The sequence below is a fragment of the Carassius auratus genome, chromosome 18, assembly GCF_003368295.1.
Source record: "Carassius auratus strain Wakin chromosome 18, ASM336829v1, whole genome shotgun sequence".
Taxonomy (NCBI): Eukaryota; Metazoa; Chordata; class Actinopteri; order Cypriniformes; family Cyprinidae; genus Carassius; species Carassius auratus.
The window spans coordinates 6,054,522-6,082,202 of NC_039260.1; the positions used below are offsets into that span (position 1 = coordinate 6,054,522).

Below are 27,681 nucleotides of genomic sequence, written 5' to 3' on the forward strand. Positions count from 1 at the left end.
TTTAAGTTATTTTGGACCACCGTGTAAATGCCATAGAATATTAATATGGTATTTGTTCAACACAATAGTATATAATCAAACAAGCTCAAGACATCAGGCATTTCTTGAGATCATAAAATTGAGCCTTTTTCCCATTGGTCATGCTCTCTGGGATCAAAAACCATTAATGGACTCGCCTCATATGTTTGTCAGATCAGATGTGGGATAAAGGAATTATACCATCCAACCAAACCTGACTGCACAAGCCATTTTGACTATTTGTTTTGGGCTTTTTAGAAGAACACATTGGAATGCATTAATTCCATTGTTAACGGCTCGGCAGCAGTTTGTTTTAATCTAACTCCTTTGCATTGGTTTGTGGGCTTTACTGATTCTGATATCTATATGGGCACAATACTCGTTTTGCAGATGGTCCCCCTCATCAACACGGCCACAGAGACGTTACTGAGAAACCTGAAGAGCCACGCTGAGTCCGGTAACAGCTTCAACATCCACAAGTACGAGTTTCTTTGAGCCTATGTGTGCACATCTGTTTCTCTGATTGTTTCAGAGCTCTTAATAATATAAACCATGTTTGTTATGCAGGTGTTTCGGCTGCTTCACAATGGACGTAATTGCCAGTGTGGCGTTTGGTACGCAGGTGGACTCTCAAAACAACCCCGATGACCCTTTTGTGCACCACGCCTCAGAGTTCTTCGCTTTCACTTTCTTCAAACCCATCATGATATTCTTCAGTACGTCAAACCATCACATCCAGAACCCAGTGCAGACAGCGTTCATTTCGATCTCATAGTTGTACAAAGGTTATCAAAACTTGGAAAGTGCTTCCGACGGATGATATCATGAAACAATTTCTTTTCATTATGCTGATACTGCGATTAGCATATGAGTAAGAGAAAAAAAAAATAGTACAATTTTCTGACCGTGTCGTTTTCCTGGTTTTGCTGTAGTGGCGTTTCCGTTTCTGCTTCAGCCTCTTGCTGGTCTGCTTCCCAATAAATCAAGAGATGAGATGGACAGCTTCTTTATCCAGTGTATTCAGAAGATGATTAAACAGAGAGATGATCTTTCCCCAGAACAGGTATGGCCATGAACAAACAAATTAATTCATCATTCCTCATAATCAACCACCCATGTTCATGATCTGCTTTTCTACAGCGGAGACGAGACTTTCTGCAGCTGATGCTGGATGTCAGGGCGAGCAGCAAGTATTTGTCTGTGGAGCACTTTGATGTGGTCAATGATGCCGATGAACAGGCTTGCACCGAACAGGGGATGGACAACAGACAGGACAACGGACCGGGAAACGAGTCCACCAAGCGCTCCCAGCAGAAGAGAATGATGACGGAGGATGAGATTGTCGGTCAGTCCTTCATCTTCCTGTTGGCCGGGTACGAGACAAGCAGCAACACGCTAGCATTCACATGCTACCTGTTAGCGCTCCATCCAGAGTGCCAGAAAAAACTCCAAGAGGAAGTGGATGAATTCTTCAGCAGACATGTGAGTCAGGTTTAAAATATTTGGAAAGCAACATTGATTTCATTATTATTTTAAGAATGCTTCTTTATTTCATGCTAATTTGTGGAATAACTGACATTCTTTTCAGTCTTTTCTCAAAAGTTCTTTGTCATATGAGTTTGCTGTGGGTGCCCGTAAATGTTGTTATGATGCAGAAAATGCTTTTTTGAAATCTTTTTTTTTGTCTTCTCCGTCTCTGTGTGATGCATTCTCTGCTCTTTAGTGGGTTGGATTGTTGTTTCTCATTAGTTTTGAAGTTCTGCGTGAACCAGTGCATTTCTCAGAAACCATTTACTGTCAGGATTAAATTTACATGGCCCGAAACAAGTGTTTCATGGGTGGGCTTCATCTAAGCGGTTATAATGGGTAAGTTATGTCATAACGTTGTGGTTTTCATACTGAGGGTGAAAAAGAAGGTGCTGGGGGTCTGTGAAACAGTTCTGAGAAAACTGTACAAAAACTGTTATAAGTTAAAACTGATTTACATAGTGGTTTCAGATTCATGCAAAACTTTTAATGCTAGGTAGAAAAAGGTAATATTGTGAAACTTGCCTATTTTTGGTCTCACTTTTTTTTTTTTTTAAGGTCCAGTTCTCACAATTAACTTAACTATTCACTTCGACTTTTCCCTCAAACTCCTAATTACGGCTTTTTAATGGATAGTTAGGTAGTTGTAAAGTTTAGGTATTAAGTAGGATCAAGGATGTAGATTATGGTCATGCAAATTATGTGTTTTCCATTACTATTAAACAGCCAATATGCTATATGCATGCCAATAAGCAACTATAGTGAGAATTGGTTCTATACTAAAGTGTTACCATATGTGTGACCCTGGACCACAAAACTAGTCATAAGTCGCACTGGTATAGGCAACAATACACATTATGGGTCAAAATGATCGATTTTTTTTAATGCCAAAAATCATCAGGACATACAGTATGTAAAGATCATATTCCTTAAGGATATTTTCTAAATGTCCTACTGTGAATATACCAAAATTTAATTTTTGATTAGTAATATGTATTGCTAAGAATTTCCATTTGGACAACTTTAAAATGTGATTTTCTCTAGTATGTTGATTTTTTTGCACTCCCTGATTCCAGATTTTCAAATAGTTTTATCTCGACAAAATATTGTCCGATCTTAACAAACCATACATCAATAAAATGAATTTCATATGATATATAAATCTAAATTCCACAAAATTGACCCTTATGGCTGGTTTTGTGGTCCTGCGACACATATTCTCAATATATTTTCCATTTGCTTACCAAAGATGTAAATCTAAGGAATTCCTCAGCAAACTAACTTCACAACTTTTCTCAAAAAGTTGCGTTTAGTTTGCAGTATATCTGCTTCGATAATTTACTCTCTTCTATAAATATAGCGGCGGTTTGCAGTGATTATGGTGGTTCTGCTGATTTGATGCCTTGTGTTTGTGCATAATGTGCATACTCTTGAGAGAGACAGAAGAGGAATTCTTGATTGATTCTCTGAAATCTCATAATCTGTGCCACAAAGCGCTGGAGAGGCTGGATGGTGATGAGGAGGAGGGTCAGATGTGGGAAGAAGAGCCTCTAAATCAGCGTATGTTATTGGGGGGATGATTCTGCTTTTTCCTGTTTGTTCCCCTTATCTCAAGGGATCACTCTTCCCTACAGTCTGAGATTTTGCCATCTCAAACAAAACACTTTGCAAGATTCTATATAATTCAGTTTTAATGAAATCCGTGAAAATAGAGTGTTTTAAATGTGTGCGCGTTGAGTGCAGAGAATATACTTAATATTTAGAGGTGCTTGCTAAGATTTGTTATTGCTTAGGGTTTTAAGGTTATTTTCAGAGCTCTCATGTCTTTGCTTTCTCTCTGACGGCGTACATTTAAACAGCATCTTCGTGAACCTGCATTTCTTGAATCCTGATACCTGGCAGCCGCCCACCGGAGAAAGGGATCAAACGCGGCATTAGTTCGGCTCTGCGTCCTTCTGTCTACTCTTTCATCTCATTCGCTCATTCTTCACCGTTCTCCCCCCTCTGCTTCTCTTTCCACTTCCAAGTCCTCCTCTCTGGAAGTCAGGGTCTTTCTCAGAGTGAATGAATGTTCTGCAGAGCTTTTAGGGGGATCGTTTATCTTACGTTCTGTAGATTGTGTTGAGACATGCGTGACAGTGTATTAGGTTAAAGCCAAATGTATCCTAGGGAAATAGAAAAAGTGTGTTTTTCTTTATTTTAACACCGACCCGTTAGTCTAAAAAATGCGGTCTGAGGGATTTCTCACGATAATGCATCATTTATTTGATGGCTTTCTTATGCAACACATCTGGCAAAGAGGCAAATCACGCTAACCCGTCGTGCTTTACATTTTGAGGTTAGCTGACAGGATTCCCGGGATGGAAAATAAACCGGAGAGCTGTTTTATTGCAGTGAAGTTTTCAAATAAAAGAGCTTATGACAGAAGTTATAAAAGCAGTCAGCATTACAAGCAGCACAATAAAACTCAAACTCAGCCTCGGTCTTGTCTCATGACGCCTCGCGTCTTAAGTCGACTGTATAGCCGGCAATAACTGAATACTCTCTTTATATCAAGCAGCTGGGACTCCATCCACAAAGACATCTGGCCCGGTGTATACTGAAGGTCAGTCTCATCTAGCCCACTGCTATAATGTCTATCAGCACTCTCGTGTTCAACCCGGAGAGAAAGAGTCTTCGGCTCCTCCTTCCGAGTGGTTTTATTCTCTAAACGCCCCTCACCGCTCTCAGTTTCGCTCTAAAAAGCTTCTCAGATGTCACTCAAGCTGTTTCTGGTGGGAAATCATATTTAACAAATCGAAAACTAATTTAAAGCTCATTTAAGATGCTAAACTGATAGTTCAGCAGAAGACGGCCCCTAAATCACATAAATCGGAGACATTTTCTCCTGCAGAAATGAAAATTTGTCTCTCTTTATACAATCTTAAATCAAGAACCTCTAACATCCATAGAACTTTCCATTGCACAAAAGGTTCTTTCAGGTGAAAAAAAAAAACAAGATTAAAAAAAAAAAGATTTTTCAGATGTTCATCACACGAAGAAAAGAAAATAATTTTTTAAAGAACTGTTTAATGAAAGGTTCTCTGGGGAACCTATATGTACTTTTTCAATGGCAATGCTGTGAAAACCCCCTTTTGGAACCTTTTTTTAAGAGTGTTGCTATCAAATATCATTTGATCAAATATGATGCATCAAGACCAGTCACACCAGATTTTATATCTCAACAACAATTACCGTGTGATTGCACTGAAGTGCAAATGAGATTTGAGTTCGATCTATCGTCAGATCTATGTATGGATTGTGAAAACCTAGAATATAGTGTACAAGACTCATTTATTTAACTCAGTTTTTTTTTATTATCATTACAGGACCTGTTCACTAAAAGACCAGCTAGACATTTAAAGTCAAACAGGTTTGTAGTGACGTGAGAGTGAGTAAATAACAGAAACTGGATTTTTTTTTTGTGAACCATCCCTTAAACAATCCATTTAGCTGACTGGGATAAATCGCTAGTTCTTGCTTACGCACTCATGACCTTACCAAACTAAATGTCAAGGGTGAATTCTGGAATTACTGTCATCGATTTGCCAGTTTGATTTACACCACTGGGACAGTTGAAGTGGCAAACATGTAAATGCTTCTCTCGACTGACTTGGGGAACGTGTCACCGGCTGCACACATTGTGTCTGCTGTTCTAGCCTTTCATTTTCCCTTCGTGGGCTGTGTGGTGCCTCCCGGGGTGCCCGTCGTTAATTTGCCTTTTTTATCTGCATAAATAACAGGGAGCTGAAGCGGAGCACTACCTAATGAGTCATCCAGAGGTGGGAGACAGGGGCAAAGAGGCCAGAAACTGAGCAAAATTACATGTTTCCAGCTAAGACCTCTCCCACAGAGAGAGAGAGAGAGAGATGAAGGATGGAAGGAAGGAAGACGACAAATACATGTTTTTTTTTCTCTCTTCCTCTACTCTTTCAGGATTAGAGATAAAACTGGGGTGAAAACATGTTTGGGTCATGTTTCACCACAATAAAAAAAAATGGTAAATAACACTACCACTCAAAAGTGGTTTCTAGTCCTTAAGAAATCATTCTGATGATTTGCTGCTCTTGAGAAACATTTATCATTACCATTTTGGTACGCTTTGTATCATAAAAAGCGCTATACACAAATAAACTTGAATTATTACATTGAAAATGCTTTTTAGTGAACTTTTTTTTTTTCACAATTATACAATAAAAAGTTCAGAAGCATTTATAGATTATAGAGTTCATAGAAACCCATTGTAAAATTATGAATGTCTTCACTGTCACTTTAACAATTTAATGCATCCAAGGAGAATATTTAAATTGTTTCCAAAATAAAAAAAATGACTTTATGGCATCTCCCAGTTGTCATAAATATTATGAAATAGTATGGTCATTAAAGGTGCTGTAGGGAACTTTTGTAAAAAAAAATATTTTTTACATATTTATTAAACCTGTCATTATGTCCTGACAGTAAAATATGAGACGGATAATCGGTGAAAAAAAAATCAAGCTTCTCTGGCTCCTCCTAGTGGTCCTATTGCCATTTGCAGAAACTCCATCGCTCCCGGTAAAAAACAACCAATCAGAGCTGCGGTCCATAACTTTGTTTGTGTTCAAAATGTAGAAAAATGTATATAATAAGCGAGTACACCATGAATCCATTTTCCAAACCTTGTTTTTGGCTTGTCTTGAATCACTAGGGTGCACCTATAATAAGTGTTTATATTCGGACTATTTTAGATTGCTTCGGGGGTACCGCGGCGGAGTAACCCAGTACCTTTGTGATTCTTCATAGACATAAACAGAGAGAAGTAGTTCCGGCTACGATGTTCTTCCGCAAGACGCAAGCAGTTCTGTTTATTAACCGCTAGAGCGTCAAAAGTTCCCTACCGCAGCTTTAAAACAATATGTCTCCTAATGTAAAAGTTATTGATTTGTGTAAATAAAAGATGTGGACAAATGTACATAGAAGACAAACAAAAATTTAAATTGTAATCTCGTAGTGTAACTTACCCTCAACCATTTCAAAACTAATGACTATTTTTATCCATGGAAAAATTTGTACTGAAAAAAATTAAGTAAAAAAATAAAATAAAAATTGTCTATTCACTGCATTCCAGGAATTCTGAAGTCATACAGTTTATATAATTTAGAACTCAATCTATCTGAAGCTACCATATGACTGGATAAGATTTGGAATATAGTTCAAGGGTCTTTTAGAAGGTGCTTTTGTGTCCATTTGGAAGTCTGAAAGTCAGTTTGGGTGTGATGAGCGTGAGTGAATTAAACTCTTAATGATCTGGACAGCAGAGTGTGTTGTTAGAAGGAAGAAAGAGAATGAAAATCCAGAGAGCATGTGTTGGTGGTTCACAGTCATAATCCACAAAGATGGAAATAATGAAAAGAGGATATCATAATGAATGCTGCACAGAGATTTGGTGAAAATAGCAAAGAAAGATGAGGAAATAGAGGGATGGAGAACAGCTAGTAGCTAGCCTTTCCTATCTGTGAATAATTCATTGGTGACGTTCCTCTGAGGCTCGGCCTCCAGGCGGCTCTTTCCCTCATTCAGAGCAGTGATGGGTTCCTCTCCCCTCCCTGATAGAGCTCAAACCTGAATAAAGAGCTTGATTCTCCCCCGCTAAATTCTATAACACAGCCTTTGATCCTTCCGGAACCACAGCGCTGTATCTGTCGGTTCCCATTGATGTGGCTTTTGGCTCTCTCATTGCTAATGCAACAGCCTCGCCTCTCCGATTTGGAACTTAGGAAATTATGTATACACTGCTTACTTGAATGAGCGTAAATAGCGTGGTTTTGTTCCATTTGTGTTGTCTTTTATATTTCATTTTAATGCATCATGTGAGCAGATCCATGAAGAGAACAAATAGAGAGAGGTGCAAAAATGGGCTTCAATGCCTATAGTGTTACAAAACCTAGTGAGCTGCCTACTTAGACTGCATTTTAAGGACTCGTACTGTAAGCGCACTTGTTCTGATATCACATTCTGGGTAGGAATTGAAAGACCACATGACATGTAAGGTGTGTGGATGTGATATTAGTTTGCAAAGCTCAGATAAAATTGGAAACTAAAATGTATTAAAAGGTTCAATAAAAGTATGAAGACAAGCTAAAATGGCACTATTATAGTCAATCCTTCTACAGTAGATGCACCGTTTTTTTGTTTTATTAAATTAGATTTCCAGTGTTAGTTGAGCAAGATGCTGACACTTATGTACTGTGCCATCTAGTGTATGAATTTGATAAGTGTCATCTCAAGTCAAATTGAACACTTGACCTTTTTTTTTTTACAATTTAATATAATTAGCTGTTTTCCAGTAAAAATTGTGTGAATATTTATTTTGCATTATTACCCACTACACAAACTTGTACTGCAAAATTATGTGATGTGATATATACACTCATATACAAAACACACACATACTTTAAAAATAAAAAAAAAATCAAGAAGTATGCATTAAATTGCTGAAAATTCAGCTTTGCATCACAGAAATAAATTACATTAAAATATATTAACGGGAAAAACTTAGGCCTATTCAAATAATAATAAAAAATAATACTAATAATACTACTAATAATAATAATAGATAATATCATTTTAAATGTTTTTTTTTTTTTTTCAAATCAATGCAGCCTGCTAAAATGCTACAAACTTAACTCCGTTGTTTCAAAAGGCACAAGTAAAATTTAGACACCACTACAGACTCTTCTGAAGAACTGCACTCTTTTTATAGTTTTAACAGTAAAATCTACACATTAACTTGGAATAGCATTTCTAAATGTAACACACACACACATCACCTTTAAAGTTTCTATAAACTGCTACTGAACCAAGAAAGTGTTGAAATCAGATATTAATTTGCACAAGTGTGTAGGCATGGAGCCACTCTATCCACTGCTTAAGGTGATGCCTGACGCTCCTATTGTGCTTCAGGTTAAAGATGGCAGAGAGAAAGACAGAAAACACCCCCTCTGGACGCAAAAAAAGCAAGGGCAAAATGAGAGCATCAAGATTTCTCTTTGTTTTTCTCTCCCCCTCTCTCGTTCTTCTTATTCCGCTCCCTTCTCTCCCCTGGGTGGTATAAGCGGAGAAGGATTGAGTCCTCATACAGAGATACCTACAGGCAGCAGGTCGTCTGTACTTTTTCCAAGTGCTCTACATGTCCCTAATGACTTCAAGCAGACCCGCATACACAAACACACATAGGGCATGTGCATTCATGCACAAAGAGTCATGGTCCACTTCATCAGGCCCCTTGCAATGTTTCCTAACAGGCTTTTCATACCAACCAGCATTGTATCGTGCAGAATAAAGAGGCACTTTCACCAAGTTTCCTCCAAACAGATGCCGCCATTGTGTTGTTATGATGTTGATACTGTGGAAGGAGCGATATGACTCCCTTGTTTGTTATTTGGGCTTTTTGACGGCCGTTTCGATCTCCTCCGCATGTGTAATGGAACGGAGCAGATGGAGTCATCAAACCACTGCTGCCACTGTAGAAGGGCCGGAGAATATGTAAGGCCCCTTGGGATTGGAAGGAAGGAGACTTGTAATGCACCTGATTTAAGCAACCATAACAAATCCTTCATCAGTCAGCTGCACCTGAACCTGACGCGTGTGTCGAATGTCAACAGCTACCGGATGCTTGCCATTGTTTGAGGACCACCTTCGCTGGGACTCCAGGGGGATATGTAAATGAGGCAGATGCTGTGGCAATGAAAATTTGCTGTATTATTTACCTGCCATCGTTAGGTATAGCATGTAGGGACAATAAAGTATTAACAAACAAAGTCAACTTTGACAAGCATCTGATGGACAGATATACAGTGCACTCTTAATGTAGCCTATGTTGTGCATATTTCAGTTAATTTTGCTTCACCTAGTAATAACGGCTGCACTAAATAAATAAAGGCTTATCAATCCCTGTTGATATTTCCAAAGACAGTACATTAAACTTTGTGTAATTAACGTTTTAATTGTCAATGCATGCATATGCATTTAGGAATCTTTAAGATTACTTACAACAGAACAGCAACACATTTTATGGACAACCGTTTCAGGAATCTGGGAAAAGAGGTAATACGGTCTTTGCTACGAAAATCTGGTGCTTCTGAATCAGCTACTGGAAGTAGGTTTTATCATTAGTTTAAGTATTTGATATTGACTGTTCAAAGATATATTGACTGAGAGTGCGTGCGCTGTGAGAGAGAGAGACAGACACACTTGTGTACTGCAAACACATACGAGCTTCATCACTCTGTCTGTCACATGACTCTGTTCCCCTTTCGGGCTTGAAATGAGACATTATTAACTGTCTTTACATTTATTCTGAAAGATGAAACTTGCGATTATGGAAAGGGTGTTACGTTTCCAATGAGTGCTTGCAGTGTTGACTAATCACAATGCACTTGGTCAGTTGGCCAATCAGAGCAGACTGCGCTTGTCGAAAGGACTTTGTAGAAACCAATGCGTTTGAGAGAGATCACGAGAAAATAAATTCATTGTAAAGATAAAAAAAAATAAAAAAAAATGCATGGCCGCTTTGAACTTACGTAATGTGTACACACACACACGCACGTATATACATTATATATTATGACCCTGGACCACAAAACCAGTCTTAAGTCGCTGGGGTATATTTTTACCAATAGCCAAAAAAAAAAAAAAAAAAAAAACACCTGTATGGATCAATTTTATTGATTTTTCTTTTATGTGAAAAATCATTAGTATATTAAGCAAAGATCATGTTTCAAAAGGAGTTTTTGTAAATTCTCTACCATAAATATCAAAAATACATTTTTGATTGGTAATATGCATTGCTAAGAATTCATTTGTAAAACTTTAAAGGCGATTTCCTGAGTATGTATATTTGTTTGCACCCTCAGATTCCAGATTTTCAAATAGTTTTATCTTGGCCAGGTATTGTCCAATCCTAACAAACCATACATCAATGGAAAGCTAATTTATTAATCTCTCAGATGTAGTATAAACCTCAATTTTGAGAAAATGACCCATATTACTGATTTTGTGGTCCAGGGTCACATATATATATAAAATATTAAATTACTTACTTGACCTTAAGCCTAGTTAACCATCATGACCTGACCCCAAATCATTTTTAATGAAATTAAATCTATATGTAAAAAATAAATAAATCAACAGTTGGTTGTTTTCACAGAAAGTCAACCATCATGACCTGTCCTCAACATCACCATCAATAAACAGAGGTAGAATCTGTACTGTAGAATAATTTAATAGACTGCAATGCTTGCATAATAAGTGAATGTATGCATTCCTGTCTGGCAGAGGCAAAGGTGACCGAAAGCGTGTTGATTTGAATCCAGCATAATGAGCATTTTAGCTGCACTCGCTGGCAGAATCATGATGGCAAAAACCCCTCATAATTGCTTTTGCAGCAGGGAGCCTCATGACCTGTCATTTGATTGTCCATTACGGCTGTATTTTCCTGCACATTGAGTCAAATTGAATAAAAGGTGTCCAGGTCTGCAGTGGGGGTGAGGGGGTGTTAAATCCCGAAGGCCGCGCTGGGCCGTAATAGCTCTATCACAGCCACACACAGCAGGGCCATGTGAAGAACATAATGAGCATCAGGCACATGGATGAGACGCATGGCGGGTTCATGGCCCAGCCGAATGGGCAGCGGTGAAGGGGAGCGTAATGGGGCCGGGGGCTGGGGTGCAGGCTTGATGGAGCCCAATCACTATGGATGAAACCGAGATGCAACACTACCCAGCATTCCTTTCTATAGATTGGATATTTTCAGTCTGGATTCTCTCAGCGCTTCTCTAAACACTGGGCTGGAACCGTTCAAACCATTTGAACTGTTGCATTATTAAAAGGAAGTGTACACGGAAACCTCATTCTTTAAAGTGAGCCAATCAGATGCAAGAGTCACAGACCACAGTGCCAGTGTTGTTGCAAAAATGTGTTTCATTTGGGTTTTGGTTTGTGCAGATTTAGGTCCATCTGCTGTGGCTTTATTGTTGTTTGTTACCCCACCATTGTAAAGTGGGTAGATTTTCTTCCCCAAACTGCATCAAAACCCCAAAAACCATGAAGCTGTAATTTATGTGCCAGCATTATGTGCATGTACATGCACAAGTGAACAAATTATTTTTTTAGTTTAATTGTAATTTTTTTTTTTATTTTGAATAATGCTGACAACTTTTTTGTCATAAACTTCATATATACCGCATATATATTTGTTGTGAATCTCACAATTGAAATTCTGTGGCCAAAACTATCTGTTGTATAATAGCAAAGACGGCTTTACCTTTGGGATACGTTGAGATGTTCTCAAAGATAAACTTGACTTTCAGTCTTCACTGGTTAAACAGCCTCCTCAAATTTTGGTGCCGGTGGTGTTTCAGAAGGAGAGTAGTCCTCCACATACAACTCACATTCAGTTCTGGCTCCATGCTGATATGAAGCACTCATATATAAAGTGAATCTTCAGTTTCTCTCAGAAACGGTCTAATTTTCAGACTTTTCCATGCCTACAGAGGCCTTGTGATTGGAGCTGGGACAAATTCTCCTCTGTCAACTATTCAGACCATGACAAAGTATTGATTTTCTCCTCAGGTGATTTTAATTAGGCATTTTAATTAGTGTGCCCATTGTTTGTCCTTCATTCTGCAGTTCAGGCATTGGCCAGGACTGTATCATTCATACAGCCAGCCCACAGTCTTCTGACATAGGCTGTCTCCAGTTGATAAGAGCACAATCAATGCCTGTTCCACTCCCTGCAATTAGCTTCCCTAATTAACCATTTGGCCAAGGAAATAGTCACTGCAGGGGGCTGATTTCCAGGCTTGAAAGAAACCAGAGGTGCTGACTCACCGAGTTTTACCATTTAAAATTTTAAACTGCCTTACAACTTGTTAATTTTGTTGAATAGAGAAGCACTATTTTTGTTATATATATATATATATTGCTATGAAATGAGTGAATCTCTTTGAGGAAGCCCCAAAAAATTAAAAGTCGTCCTCAGACTCTGAGTGAATATTATTATTCAGTATGTTTTATAATGCTGCTATTCTTTTTTGGTTTTGAATGTGCCATTGAGATTCACTGATAGGATGCATATCTGTGGTTTTAGAAACACGATAGGTTTTCCAGCCTATCTGCACCTGTTCCACACTATCAGAAGACAATGCAAGATGAGACTCATTGTGTTTATGCAGTAACAGCACCCTTGAGTATCTCCTGTCTGAACACGCATGCCTCCATCACTATCAATAACCACAAATAGCTCTTTCTGTGGAAACCTTGAGGGGTGGGTGAGATAAGAAGCCACATTAGCCGTTCCCAACTCGTAGGCACTATTCAGCCTGAATTTTCCCATAGAAACCAAAGGACTACATTTACGGAGGGCCTAAAATGGAAAAGAGATGTACAGTAATGTAAATAAGTGGCTTTCAACTTGTGGATTTGAAAAGGACATGCACAGCAAGGATAATAGATCTGAAAAATTCTTGAAATAACTTGAAGTGATAAGATATACTTTATAGACACTGTTTAGAAGGTTGGAGTTAAGATTTTATATTTTTATGCATTTATAATAAGTCCCTTATGCTGCAGTTATTTTTGAAAAAAATATAGAAATATTACTACAATTTTAAAATAAACTTTCATTTTTTTTAAATATTTTAAAATGTATTTTATTCAGGTGATGGCATGCAAAGATGGTTTGATGCACAATTGTTTTTACATTTTTATTATCAATGTTAAAAACAGGATATAATGGATTTAAAGGACTTTAACATTACTTTTTTAGGGGGTTGCCATTGGACATCCAATGTGAAATCTGCATTCTGAAGTAAAACCATTTAATGACCACTGGTATGTTGTCCAATATATATTCACATCTGGTTATGCAAAAATTTCCCATCACATATGAATGCATGCATATCATGGGCAGCTATCAGTAAACAGGAGGTTAAATGTCTAAAATTCAAGAACTGATTGATTGCCTGTCTCCTCTAAGACGTGAATGAAGGCAGAAGCATAAATAAGAGAGACGGGCAGACGTGAAGAGGCAAGCTGCCTGTGCTCCAAGGCCTGCGAACACTTCACACACACGCACGCATGAGAAATGAATCTCATTTGCTGAAAAGAGGCTGATATTAATACCAAGGGGCAAAGAAATATGCAGGGAAATGAGTTGTTTTAGCAGGGTGCTCCTTTGAACACGGCAAGGCTTTTTTTGTCTCTCTTGAAATGAATTTGAAGGAAACGTTTGAGTATTTTTAGGTCAAAGCATTTCCGCGGAGACCGCGTTTCTTGTTTTATTAATTCCAACAGTACGGGTCCTTTGGATTTTAATGATATGTGCTGTTACATTTTAAGTGATTTTTCTTTTTTATATACTTAATGAGAATACACTAGGTTACTTGCATAGCGGAACGTGTTTGTTGTCGTCATATGGGAACAAGCAAATATGTAATTAAATTCAGAGCGCGTCTGTTGTGAATTTAAAAACACGGTAACATCTGAAGCACATCTTGAACTCTAAAAGAGGGCTAATAATCAACGTGTTTGAGGGCGAGGGGAACTGTAAACATATTTAGACAAGGATTGAAGTTGCTTTTGCTATATTTTAGTTCCAGAATGCCTTGTTTCTTCACCACGAGCTTTATGATGTGTGATCTTATTACAGTAGCTTAGCCAAGTGTTGGTCCACAAACAAGATTTAGGACACTTATTAAACCAGAAATATTCCCCCGTTTGCTCGCAAGATCAAAGCAGACCGATTTTACCCTGTCTGACATATTCTTTTTCTATGTACGGGGTTCATCCGAGCTCTTCATTTGACCACTTCAGACCCCAAATTGCCTGCAGTCTCTGATCAGTTGTTAATAAAGCAGCATTCAGGCTCATACAGGAAGGCATTGCACATGCATTATAGCAAAATTGTGCACAAACCATCCATTTTTGCTCTGGGCTTTTGTTTGTTTGTTTGTTTGATGAAAGCATAAAAAAGAATGAAAAAAGAGACTCAACCGAGACATGAAAAATTGGCTAGCCTGTCTACAGGGCCGTCTGACCTTGCTTTGTGATTTTAGAGGCATCAGTGTGCATTCAGCGGAGTTAAATTTAGTCATACTTGAGGCTGCGAGTCAGAATAAACAGAGGGTCTGTCCTTTCCGCAGATATACGGTGAATAGTTCACGTTCTCTCAAATAGATGATTGAAATAACACAGAGCCGTGCCAAAAGAATCAAAAAAAGCTTTTTTTTATGGCATAGAAAGGTAAATATTGATCGCACTGTAGTTTTGGGCAGTGATGGAGTAAAATATGTTAGATATGCTGTGCTGCTATTCTTACAAAAATTCTCCATGGTCACCATAGTTAAGGCAGTTGTTAGTAGTCCTTGTGAAGGCAAACATCAGTATGACTTGTTTACAATCATCTTAACTTCCATTTTGTGCTACGAACATGACTGTGTCTTAAATCATGCAGCTGCTTACAGAGAGATTGCAATTACATTACTGAGCAAAATAATCCTATTAATGTACATTTAAGGAGGGACAGACCTTAATATATCTGGATATTTAAAAAAAATTATATAATAATAATAATAATATTACACTATTGTCACGTGACCAACTGGAACACAAGCGAAATCTGCATCTGGAACTTTCCCAGCTTCAGGCAAAATTCCTGATCATGCAGATGTAAAACGATTGGATTTTCGTTCGTGAAAATTTGGCACACCTTTAAATGCTCAGAAGCTTCAGTTTCAGCTAACATTTTCAGCCTTACACGAGTGTGCAAATGTAAAATTAGATTTTTCTCAAAAAATGTTGTGATTTTGCAACTATCAGTAATTCACTCTATAATGAAAATTCTGTCATTAATTATTCACCCTCATATCATTCCAAACTCGTAAGACCTTCATTCATCTTCAACACAAAATAAGATATTTTTGATGAAATCCAAGAGCTTTCTGACCCAGCAATGCAACTGACACATTTGATACCTAGAAAGGTAGTAAGGACATAGTTAAAACAGTCTTTGACATCAGTGGTTCAACCTTCATTTTATGAAGCTACGAGAATACTTTTTGTGTGCAATGAAAACAAAAATAACTTTATTCAACAATTTCTTCTCTTCCGCATCAGACTTTGACGTGCATTAACAACAGTACCACGATGCAAGATAAACGAAGGTTTGGAACAACACAAGGATGAGTAATAAAGGACAGAATTTAAAAAATTTGAGTGAACTATCCTTTTAAGACAAATTAATTGGTTAAAAAACGGTGTGGGTGAACACAGCCAATTGGAAAAGAGCCCAGGGTCTTGTGGCAACTTTTTAAAAGCTGAACTTCTTGAATGCATGAGATGTGACAGAACACTCAAGGACTTGTCTAGTGCATGTCTAAATAGAAAAACAAGTAAAAGCAGTGCATTTGAATACAAAACACATTCGGTGAGAAACAAACCTTACAAGAAAACCTCAGTCTATGGTGAGTCTGTTGTCAAAGGTCATCACATCCACCATCCAAACCACCTGGTCTGCTGCAGTGAGACAAAGTGCTGCCCCTCACAGTTTTTCATCACTGCCATGTCACTCTACACTGGAACCACAGTGACACCCGACGAGAGCTGACAGTGTTGCCAGACAATAGGGGGGCTTGCCAGAATCTGCCCCTTTTCTCGCCCCACTGCATCCTCTCATTTGTGCAACGGATGCTTTTACTGGTGGAACAGAGTGACTTGAGAGCAGCTAGTCATTTATAATGCCCACATTGCATGTCTGGGGGCCTCGGAGGCAGAGGATGTGGGCAGAACTGTACGGATGCGTGCTCAGTGCCTGACCCCTATTTTCACAGAGCCATGCAGTGATAGACTGCTTAGCACTGCCTGCTGGGCTGCGTCTGCTTCCATTTCAGTTCAAACAAAGGATTTTTTTGTGTATATATATATGTATATCCATATACTGTATATGCAGTTAATTTGATTTGCTATCTGCTCATTTTCAAAGACATTAAAAAATGTATCATAAAGGCAACTATAAAACAATCATAGTACAAAATGGCTTTGTTTAGATTTAGATTTATATATATATATATATATATATATATATATATATATATATATATATATATATATATATACATATACATTTTAAAAGCCATTTTATGTTGAGAAGAATGGATTGTGCTGTAAACCTAAAAAATAAATGCTGCTGTGCTGCCACCTACTGGCCATATATGGTAACTGTAAACACTTCAGTACATGACTGCTGTTGTCATTTTTCAATATGTTTGATTCTTTGTTTTAGGAGACTGCAGATTACTCTAATGTCCAAGAGCTGAAGTATTTAGACATGGTTATATGCGAGTCCCTCAGACTCTACCCACCAGCATTCAGGTATGACAGCTGTTACTTCATAACCGGTTCAATCACATGCAAAGAACCAAAAGCATGCAAGAATTTTAATAACCCTGTTACAGCTCTTACACATTTCTACGCTTTAATTACTTGGAAACACATCTATTAGAAATAAAGCGAAATGGTTTTGGGTGTTAGATTGCACTTTTTCCCCAGAGTGAATCTTGGATTTTGTGTTAATTCGTCACAGGGTTGCACGGGATGTTGATCAAGACACTGTGGTGAACGGCCAGCTTCTGCCTAAAGGATCGTCTCTGGAAATAGCTGCAGGTTACCTTCACTATGACCCAGAGCACTGGCCCGAACCTGAGAAATTCATCCCGGAGAGGTGAACTGTCTTTCAAAGCACAGTTTCTGTATATCATAATTCTATCAATCAATCAATCATAAAGCACTTTATCAAACACAGCGAGCACAAGGCCCACTAGAGGATGTCAGGCCCTCAGGCCAGCCTCATGAAGTCGATTTCTGATTGTTTGGTCAGAGACATTCACACCAGTGACCTGCTGGAGGTCATCTTGTAGTTCCTTCAAATCTACTCTGTGGATGTTCTATAGATATATTTTAACACGCTCTCTGTTTTGTTTGCATGCCTCCTGTGTGATGTGCTCACAATGAACTCTGTATTTGTCTCAGGTTCACTCCAGAAGCCAAGGCCAGCCGGCACCCGTTTGTGTATCTGCCGTTTGGAGCGGGGCCACGCAGCTGTGTGGGAATGAGATTGGCCCAGCTGGAGATTAAAATGGCTCTGCTTCACATATTTAGGCGGTTTAACGTGATGGCCTGCGAGGACACTGAGGTTCGTTATTCTTACACTGAAAAACTGCAGATGTAGTTTGCATGAAGAATCTGTTTTCCACAAATGTGGAGATTTCCTGAGATACGGTTTGTATTTTCTATTTAGGTTCCCCTGGAGTTGAAGTCACACACCACCCTCGGACCCAAGAATGGTATTTCGGTCAAAATCGCCAAGAGGGAGAATTCTGAGGATCAGTCCTGATCAAGTTTTAGTTTTCAGCTGGACAGTCTGATCCTTAACTGATTTTAAACTCTTATTCTGGAATTACCTGACAACTAAATCATATGTATCTGTGCTACTCCTTTAAATGAAATGCAAATTCAATACTATTAATTTACACCTAAGGCACAGATGTACACAGAGCAATGCATCACACAGTACATACTGTGGATATTAATCTAGTGAACACTATCAGCCTTTATATTTCTCACCTCAGAACAGCACTATAGAATAATCATCATTTCTTTAATAAACCATCCTGATGACCATCAGCACATATGCACATTTTGTTACTGAATCCAATGAAATGTAAGTCCCTTAAATGTAAATACAACTAATTATATGGAAGAAAATCAGTTTTGATTTCGATGATTTGATAGAAGGAAATGGGATTGGACACGTCTTGCCTTATTGCCAGCGAGATATTTGAACTTCTGATGCATATTTGGCATTTTATATTACATTAAACCACAATGAAGTTCCAGAATGATGTGATTTTTAAGATTTGGGTGTACAGTTTGTGCTGCAATGTGGTTGTTTACTCAGGGTTTGAACTGAATAAACTCTAAATGATTTGAAATCAGAAGTATTACTTAATAAATGGTTGATCAGTCAGAATTATATGTAGTCATCTTCAATTAAACATTTCATTTGATATCAAGCATCTTAGATTCACACATCAAAGGAATGTATAAAAGTGATTTCGGAAGTTTTAAACCACAGGGCTTTTAGAGGTTTGATTAACAGAAGAACAATTTTTTGAGTTTTCCGAGACTTCCCTTCTCAGTTTATGCACTAGTGACTAGAGAATTCACAATAACTGTGATTTCCTGGTTACAGTTTTTCTCAGGCGCTTTGGTACATTTCTCGAATCATACTTGAGATTTGCAAAACAGTAAGTGCATTTCTCAAAACAACTCGTACAAATAGCAAAACACCATGAATTATCTGCAAAAGCCAATCTCTTGCTCAAAATCCTTAGTTCATCTCTCAAAAATAAATATCTGTGTCAATGAACATGTCAGTGCCATCAGAATGACGAGTCCTTGTGTCATAGTTTACGTATAAGACAGTCATGTTGTCAATATAACAGTGTACTCTGGAGGGATGTTATGATGTAAACTATGGCAACATTTCGGATGACAGTTACTGTATTGAACAGTATGCCATATGCTTATGTATGCCATATATCCATTTCAAATGTACACATTTGCACATTACTGTATGTGGGATATTGATTGAAAGAGACTGGATAGAATTCCCAGTTACACTTTTACTAGTGGTCTGACTAAATAAATAAATAACCTTTACAATATCATTGTGATATAGAAAAGGAAACAAATATGGGCACTAAGATGAAAATAAGTCCATTTTCAGAATGTGTAACTCTTGTGTTGTCCTCTGTCTATACAGTAGAAGCTTTCTAACTGAAAATTCATGAGATGAACCTTTGAGCTATTTCAGAGAAATGGTTTATCGTTGGTTTATCATCTACATTCTCTTCATTAGATTCACTTGCACAATTCATGCCAAATAAAAAAAAAAGTAATAATAATTTGTAAAAATTAAAAGTGTGCTTGGCAGTTTATGACAACTAGATGAACCATTTTGCATTTAATGACTTATACGATGAACTAAAGAATAGATGTTTTGAACGGTAAGATTATTGCAAAGAAAACTATATACATTTTGAGCGACAAGACATTAGCAACTGATAATGTAGGAAACTGCAGATAAATGTGCATAATCAATTGCATGAATGTACAAAAGCAATCGCAACTTGTTCAAAAGAATGAGAAACTGGTTTTATGATGTGTATAAATGACTAGATGATGTGGAGGTTGTACAAGTAGTTATGAGAATTTCATTTCTGATTTGAGAAATGCACCAACGTGACTGAGAAAAACTAAGTAATTATTGTCCTGCTTTCTTTTGCCTTCAAAATCTGTGATTTTTTTTTGGGGGGGGGGGGGGGGTGTTAAGTGCTGCATCTCATTCCTAGTTGTTTGTCAAACTGTATTGTTTATAGCTGTGCTGTACTTTGCATATCAGTCTTTTTCCAAAGGTCCAGGAATGTGAAGGGTGTAAACAGTAAGCAAAGGTTCAAAGTCAAATACCAGCTGAAAGACTGATATCTATTTAAAGGGATCGTTCACCCAGAAACTCCTGTTTTTATCTACTGTACTTAGACAAAACACAGAAGGTGGATGTCTTTATAGAACTGATCCATACGACTCTTACACTACAGTGTATTTCATGTTCTCCGAGTCTGAACATAGATGAGAACTTTTTGTGAAAAAATCATTAGAAGTAGCCCTTTTTTTTTTTTTGACTAATGATTATTATTATTGTTGTCGTAAAACATTAAATGCATTTTTTTTAATCATGTAGAGGTTTAACTCACTGACTTTACACAACTTATAAATAACGTATCTTTTTTTTTTTTTTACAATAATGAAAACCATAGTTTGTAACAGTATCAGTACTTTAATTTCATGAACCTCATTCAACAATAAAATTCATTAAACATGAATTACTTCATCTAAATGGGCATGAGTAATGCTCAGTATTCATACAACTGTAACTAAATCATATACTTTTCATACTGTGTTTTTATCTAGTGCAATAAAATGGATTATTTATTGATTGATACAGTAGTTAGCGGTAAGCTTTTGGCTATACAATTCAGTTCCATAGCCAAGAAGGAAATACAAACACTGCAGTTAATACATAAAGACCTCTACATAAAATCCTGCTATTTTATATTTACCATTTTTACTGCACACTGGAATGTGTCACATAGGATTTCTTAGTAAAATTAATTATGATAACACACAGTTACCCATTACATAATCCCAACAAATTTTACTTGAAAGAAGATGCCCAAGAGTTGTAGATTTTGGTTATGTTCAGTGATGTTAACATAAATCATCTATGTAACAGGACTTTCAAGAAATATGTGGACAAGGAGACCTTTACTAGATAAATTAAGAGTATTCAATGATGTACTCAGGATAGATCTGGAATTTCTCGAACACGACAAAAATGGCTGGGTTAGCCTCATTGTCAACGCAGCTGTCATAAAAGCTTTGAGTGTTGGGTTTCTGTGGAGGACGGACCAAAGTATTGTTACCCCTTGCGAAGTTTCCCACCAGCACCAGTGCCACGAACATCTTCTTGGTCCTGCCGTTCCTGGATTTTGCATATCTGTCAGAATATGAAGCATCTCTGGCAAAATAGCTGCCTGTACACACAAAAAAGAAATAAACACATTCAAAAATATCCAATATTTGGGAAAGCATTCAATACTAACTCTTTGATTGTAGGCTACATGACCAGAACTCTTATACAGATTTATAAATACTGTTATATAAATATGTAAATACCTTTCCCATAAAGTGTCCCGTGACTTCCACAGATCCTCCAGTCAAAGTTTTGCTCACAAATTGCTGCTATAAGAGACTCATCTGTACCATGGAAAAGGTAACGCTGGTCAACTGCACTCCCTCCATTTCTCTTATTCATCTGTTCTTTTTGCCTTGGAAAAAACATGGTATAATTGATTCATCAGATCAATAAGTAGAGTGTACCATATTCAAAATACTTATTATAAGTATCTGCTAAAAGTGTAAATATTTATTAATAAGTGTTCAATGTACAATATACAGTGTATTTATGTATTAAGTGTATTTAAACCAGACTTATAAATAATAGTACTATTAAAAAATACATAATTTTATGTATGCATAATACATTTAATATAATGTATTTATAATTAAATACATTCATTAAATATTATTACATTCATAATAATGTCACAAATTAGTTATATTTTTCAGATTAAGTATTTATTTACTTTCTCATCGCACAATTAATGTGTTGAACTACATCTGTGTGATCTTGAGAAGAACTGACTTCATAGTCACACACTCACTAGAATGGCTCAGAAAAGTCAAGGTAGTTCTGACAAAAGCTCTGGCATCATTTGTTTGAATATCAAAAAGATACATAGTATAGGTAAAGAACTGCATGTAACGGCCTTGTGCAAATAAACTTTCTTCCTGTAAAGTCATGCTTTTGTTGTTTTTCTAGTATTGAAATATGAACATACGTACCACTGAAAGACCTTCCAGAGAGAGAGATTCTGCACTCTTTCAATGCTGTGAATGATGCTTCTGGGCAGTGTTCTACTAAACATCGAGCTCACCCTTTGGTATTCCTTGGAGGAGCTTTGTAGAGGGACAGTCTGAGGAAAGTCAGGAAACAAACCGGTTTCGTTTCAGAAATTCAGTACTGTTATGTTACAGATGACTGTTGGTGCCTGATGCTTTCCAACAAATGAATAAACTTTGTGATGTTCCTAATTTGTACGATTCTTTGGATAAACTGCTAAACAGAAAGAGGAGAAGTACTGATCTTCATCCATACTCCGAAGTACAGAACTGATTTCCAAAGTGCTTAATAACTACTTGACCTCCCTGTCCTCAGTGTGACTGGAATATGTACCTTGTAGGTGAAGTTATCAAGAGCTCCTTTGTCCCAGTAAGGTGGAACTTCCACAGAAGAAGATGCTGAGCTGTCTGGAGACTCACTTCTAATTAAAACACAATACACTAAAGTGCACTGAACAACTAATAAATCCTATTTAATATGTGAGCATATAATGGAGAAACGGTGCAGCGCTGTACATCATACCCCTTGATTTTGCTCTTGACATCTTGGGCAGAAATAAAACGTGGCCTCCTCCTAACGTCCCTTTCGGTTTTGTACTTCAGATTTTGCTGGCACATCTCTAAAAAAAATGATATGCCATAATTTTACGTGCTTTTGACTTTTTTTTCTTTTTTTATATTTAGCTTCAATTTATTTTTAGTTTAGTTTAGTTTAAATAATAAAAAAATGAAAATTAGTTTGTTTAATGTTGCAAAAGCAAAATTTCTAATGTTCATTTAATTTTTAATCTACTATTTCATGAAAGAAAAAAAAATTTAGTTAACAGTAATAACACTGTTAAGTACCTTTAAATTTGAGGATGTATTTATGGTTCTGTGAAGTGAATGAGATTTCCTTTTCATTGTCAGCCAGGTACTGTTTCTCAAGATCTTCTGAAGTGACAGACGCCAAGAGTTTAGAATCTTCCTGTAAGATTCAAACAATGACGGTGGTCAAATGGTGTTAAAAGTTAACTGATTTGTTTTTGATAATATATTGAGCAATAATTGCTATTCTACATCATGTTAAATGTAACATCACAGATGATTTTTCAAACTCAGGTTCTGGAATTGCTTCTGAGAGGTATTTTGTTGAAAATATCACTGACCCCTTTGCCATACTCTGTCCAACCTCCTTTGTCATTCCTCCAGTACCAGATCCATTCAGTGGTCAGAATGAAGTGAGGAGGTTTAGTGACAGAAGACGCTGTGGACAGCCGACGCACATCTGACTCTCCACATGTCATTGACATGAAGTCCACTACTTGGTGCCCTGTGCTGCTCTCAGTAATACTGCAACATGGAGAAACACAACAGGAGTAGAAAACGGTGAGACAAGCCACTAAACAATTACTGGCCACTTAAGATACACATGCTAATACAAATATTTAATTGTGCATTAAATGTTTTTCTCCCCTTAATAATACAGTTCAAATTTGCATATTACATTTAAAATTATGTACACTCACATCACATCAATAACCTAATAAAAGCATTTTAAATGTACATATTGAGATCACATGACCAGCTGAATACCAACTCTTGGGCTTTTTTCCCCCAGTAACTGTTCCTCTTATTGGACACTTGCTCACAGAATTGATTAATCACAGCTGACAGTGCAATTCTGCAGTGGCATCTTTAACTAGGATGTGATGGAATGATAGATTTGCAATATGAATGCTATCTGAAAACCCATTAAAAGACCACTGAGTATATTTATACGAGTATTTATACCACAAAACATTAGCCGGACTGCAGTACGCCTTCTCAATCTCCTCTTCATTTGGCAAGTCTCCCCACGTAATCCCATCCTTCTGTAATATCTGCCATTTATAGGGTAGATGGTGGTGAAAACGGGCACACTTGTCTGAGGAACACAAATAATGGGATGGTAAAGAAAAAACACTTAAAAAAAAATTCTTAAATTAAACCGTTTCTCAACCATTGTTGGTTGCCTTTTTAGATACCATAGTTATTGTGCATCCATGCCCTCCTATAACAGAATTAATTCATATTTTCACTTTTATTTTAATTCAACTTTATCTAATCATTTCAAGTTTTATTTTATTTCGGTTCACATTTATTTAATGTCAAGTCACGTATTTTACACAAACATGAAAAATGCTTGAAAATGGTACCAGCTGTTTCGATACCAGCTCAATGATACTTCTTCATATTCTACACTTGTGAGTTCACTTTTCCATTCAGGTCATATTACAGCGTACATTTCAGATATATTTTGCAAGTTTTTACTTTTGGGGAATATTTGTCTCCATTAGACAGAACAGTGAGCGAGGAGGACAGGAAGGAAGTACAAAGGGGAACAGAATCAGAAAAAGACCTTCATACTCAGGTTGCCAGCTGTGCTGCTGCATCATATTTTAAAGCACTGGTGTATTTAAGCATATGTAAAGCACAAAATAACCTGTATAATTCATATATAGACTATAAAACTATAAAATTAGGTTCACAGCATAGTGGGTTAATGTTGATCAATATGTTTAATGTTTAAATACAACATACATGTATTTTCTATTACGAATCACGAGGTTGAGAACCTTGTTTGCAGTTTGCCTATTCAATGACATCACCTTTGAAACTACATCCAGTGCGTATGAAAAAGAGACAGATTTCATTGTGATCCGCTTCACTGACGGAGCTACTGGATTTGTGTCTGGTGCGTCCTTTCACTGCAGGCAGAGCTACTGTCCAGACAGAAAACAGAATGAAATGAGACATGGGGGAGAAAATCTAAATAAGCGCAGCAGTAATCTACAGCTATTTTGTTTAGTGCAAAATAATGTGCTAAATGAACTGAATCAGTGCCTCTTTTTCTTTCATTCACCTTTCTCACTCTTCTTGAAAGCTGAAGAAGCAATCAGTAATCTGGTCTTGTAAAGCCTGTGGAGTTTGCGCATGTTTTCTGGACTGAGTCCTCGGGCGTTCAGGATTTTCTGAGCATTTGCATCGAAGCAGTGGGACCTTTTGCAAACTGCTCCAAACTTACAGTCGTCCTGCAGGAAGTGCAGGCAGAGGTGCAGGTTGGTACAGGATGTCTTATATTTACAGCTGCCATATTCGCCATTTCCCTTGTTGTAATGGGGGCACACCTAGACAGTAAATACATCACAACATCAGGAGTCACACATTGTAAAATGTACAAATGACATTACATATTATAAGAAGATTATTATACTCAAAGGATTAGTTCACCCAGTTCTTAAAAAAATTCAAATAATTGACACAGGCTGCAGAAGTGGTTAAACACTGTCTGAGCAGCTTCTGCAAATACGTTCCTTCTTATGCAGAGTGAGACATGCTTATAAGGGTGAAAGGTTAATGTTTATACAATCAAGATGTTTTCAGTTTCAAATGCTGTCTGGAGTCTGACATGACTTTCCAAGAGTCATCCCAATGAATCATGAGATAACTAGCAAACCTGTTTAATAGATATTGACCTCTGGAAGCAACGAGGGGTCGTTCTGAAGCAGGAGTTGAAACAACTCTGCATGCGAAAGGCCGTGAAGATCATGTTTCTCCAGGAGGTCAGAATTATGTGCTGATGTCAAGTCATGGGGATTTTTGCACTTTATCCTACGAATGACAAATAATAAAAATTAAATAGGTTTAATTGTGTGTTCTATCATACACAGATCATAGAATCATCCATATATCAAAGATAGAGGTTTTATACCATTGTGTCATTTTCAACAACCTGGAATTGTGTCCTACTAAGCAACCATTGTGTAAATAATTATTATCGGAGTACACTTAGTATTTACACTGTATTACAATTATTGCTGGCACCTATTCTGATTTTACTAGTTCTTAAACTAAACATTAGTTTAAATTAATAATTTAAAAGGGATATTCCACCCCAAAAATGAACATTGTCATTAATCACTTAACGTTACCCCCATGTCGTTCCAAATGCATTAAAAGCTTTGTTCGTCTTCAAAACACAATTTAAGATATTTTGAATAAAAACCAGAAGGCTTATGACTGTCCCATAGACACAAGAATGCGTTGTTTTTAGCCTGTCATGATTCACTAGGGTGCACCTATAATAAGTGTTTATATTCGGACTATTTTAGATTGCTTCGGGGGTACCGCGGCGGAGTAACCCAGTACCTTTGTGATTATTCATAGACATAGAGAGAAGTAGCTCCGGCTACGATGTTCTTCCGCAAGACGCAAGCATTTCTGTTTATTAACCGCTAGAGCGTCAAAAGTTACTAACTGCAGCTTTAAAGCTACTAGTCTCTACTGAATCTATTACTAGTAAACAAACCAATAAACAAGGCCTTGTACTAACATAAACACAAAAGCTAGAGAGTTTAAATGAATAAATGTCACAAAAAGACTTCCAATACCTTACTGTCTTTAATTAAATGCTAAATGACAGTCTTCTGTATCATCATAACAACTGGCCTAAGACGAACTCAAAGTTTACTTACCCAAATCTGCAATTTCCACACACAAAGTACCTGCACAAGTGTAGGTCTTCACACCCTGAACATTTGTCATGTTTACACAGTCGCAGTGAGGTTTTGGCTAAGATCAGACTGTCTCTGTCTGGTATGGAGCTTCTGGGATTCGTGTCTTCATCCTGAACTATAACAAACCTCTGGTGATCATCGAGCACCTGAGACAAAACCTGATCCGCAACCGTGATACTCAGCCGCAAATCCCTCTCTACTTTACCATACTCCGTGCAGCCCTCGTGTTTGCAGACAAAGGTGAATATGTGTCTAGAGACGATGTTCATTTTCGATACCGTCAACGACAGTAAGTGGTTTTCACTTTTCTTGAATTCAGCCGATGGTTTGAGGCATTTAAACGGAAACGAAAGCGAAACGGATGCTGGTCTTTGGCGCCCTCTCCTGCCTGATTTTCCAGGAAACAAAAAACAAAAAATAGACCACCATGGCAGCTACTAGTTGCTACAACTGTGCCTCAAAATGATCTTAAACCTGAAAGGCAAACATGTAAAACTCGTTGGTCAATTGTAGCCACAAACAAACTGTTTCCTTCATTCTTTAAAGTCATCTCTCACAGCCTCTTTAATTTCACATAATTAATACACAATTACATGTTTATTTCTCTCTCCCTTTATTTCATCTCTCAATTGTATTTGGTAATTGATAACAAAATGAACAACAAAGACAAGAACAAGAAAAGTCAAAGGAAAGAGTACTGCAAGATGTAAGTAAAGGAAGAGAGCGAGAGCGAAACAAAATAAAAGTTCCTTCATAAACAAGATAGGAGCTCTTATTTTTATTTAGCATGAAATCATAACACAAGAAGTGTGATTAAAAGTACAATCAAACTATTATAGTATTAATAAGTCAGTAATTGACTGTTAGGTAGATTTCAAATAGTAAATGCTAAGGTGTATAGGGTTAAAAAAAGCCATAACAAAGGTTGTTTGGAGCAACC

The 27,681-nt window shown here is 37.2% G+C and overlaps 2 protein-coding genes across 4 annotated transcripts in view; one reads left to right on the forward strand and one right to left on the reverse strand.

Annotated features, from left to right (window-relative positions):
• Window positions 1–18,647, forward strand: part of LOC113118226 (thromboxane-A synthase-like) — a 56,981-nt gene extending 38,334 nt beyond the window's left edge. For both annotated transcript variants that reach the window (XM_026287253.1, XM_026287255.1), the window contains exons 7-14: window positions 409–497; window positions 586–734; window positions 951–1,081; window positions 1,159–1,500; window positions 16,904–16,992; window positions 17,204–17,341; window positions 17,650–17,812; window positions 17,918–18,647. In XM_026287253.1, coding sequence (XP_026143038.1) covers window positions 409–497; window positions 586–734; window positions 951–1,081; window positions 1,159–1,500; window positions 16,904–16,992; window positions 17,204–17,341; window positions 17,650–17,812; window positions 17,918–18,013 — 1,197 coding nt within the window. In that variant the 3' untranslated portion in view covers window positions 18,014–18,647. The remainder of the gene's footprint in view (window positions 1–408; window positions 498–585; window positions 735–950; window positions 1,082–1,158; window positions 1,501–16,903; window positions 16,993–17,203; window positions 17,342–17,649; window positions 17,813–17,917) is intronic.
• Window positions 18,648–20,465: 1,818 nt separating this feature from the next.
• On the reverse strand, window positions 20,466–27,111 carry LOC113118227 (poly [ADP-ribose] polymerase 12-like). Of its 2 annotated transcripts, none has more exons than XM_026287257.1 (12): window positions 26,700–27,111; window positions 25,701–25,836; window positions 25,088–25,352; window positions 24,834–24,944; window positions 23,977–24,109; window positions 23,352–23,535; window positions 23,050–23,170; window positions 22,727–22,823; window positions 22,538–22,625; window positions 22,147–22,277; window positions 21,418–21,569; window positions 20,466–21,275 (listed from the first exon to the last, which is right to left on the reverse strand). In XM_026287257.1, the coding sequence occupies exons 1-12, from the start codon at window positions 27,008–27,010 to the stop codon at window positions 21,019–21,021; spliced, it is 1,986 nt and encodes a 661-aa protein (XP_026143042.1). In that variant the 5' UTR covers window positions 27,011–27,111; the 3' UTR covers window positions 20,466–21,018. The 2 variants fall into 2 exon arrangements, with proteins under 2 accessions (XP_026143042.1, XP_026143041.1); XM_026287256.1 differs by having other exon boundaries at window positions 24,834–24,947.
• Between the last annotated feature and the right edge of the window lie 570 nt (window positions 27,112–27,681).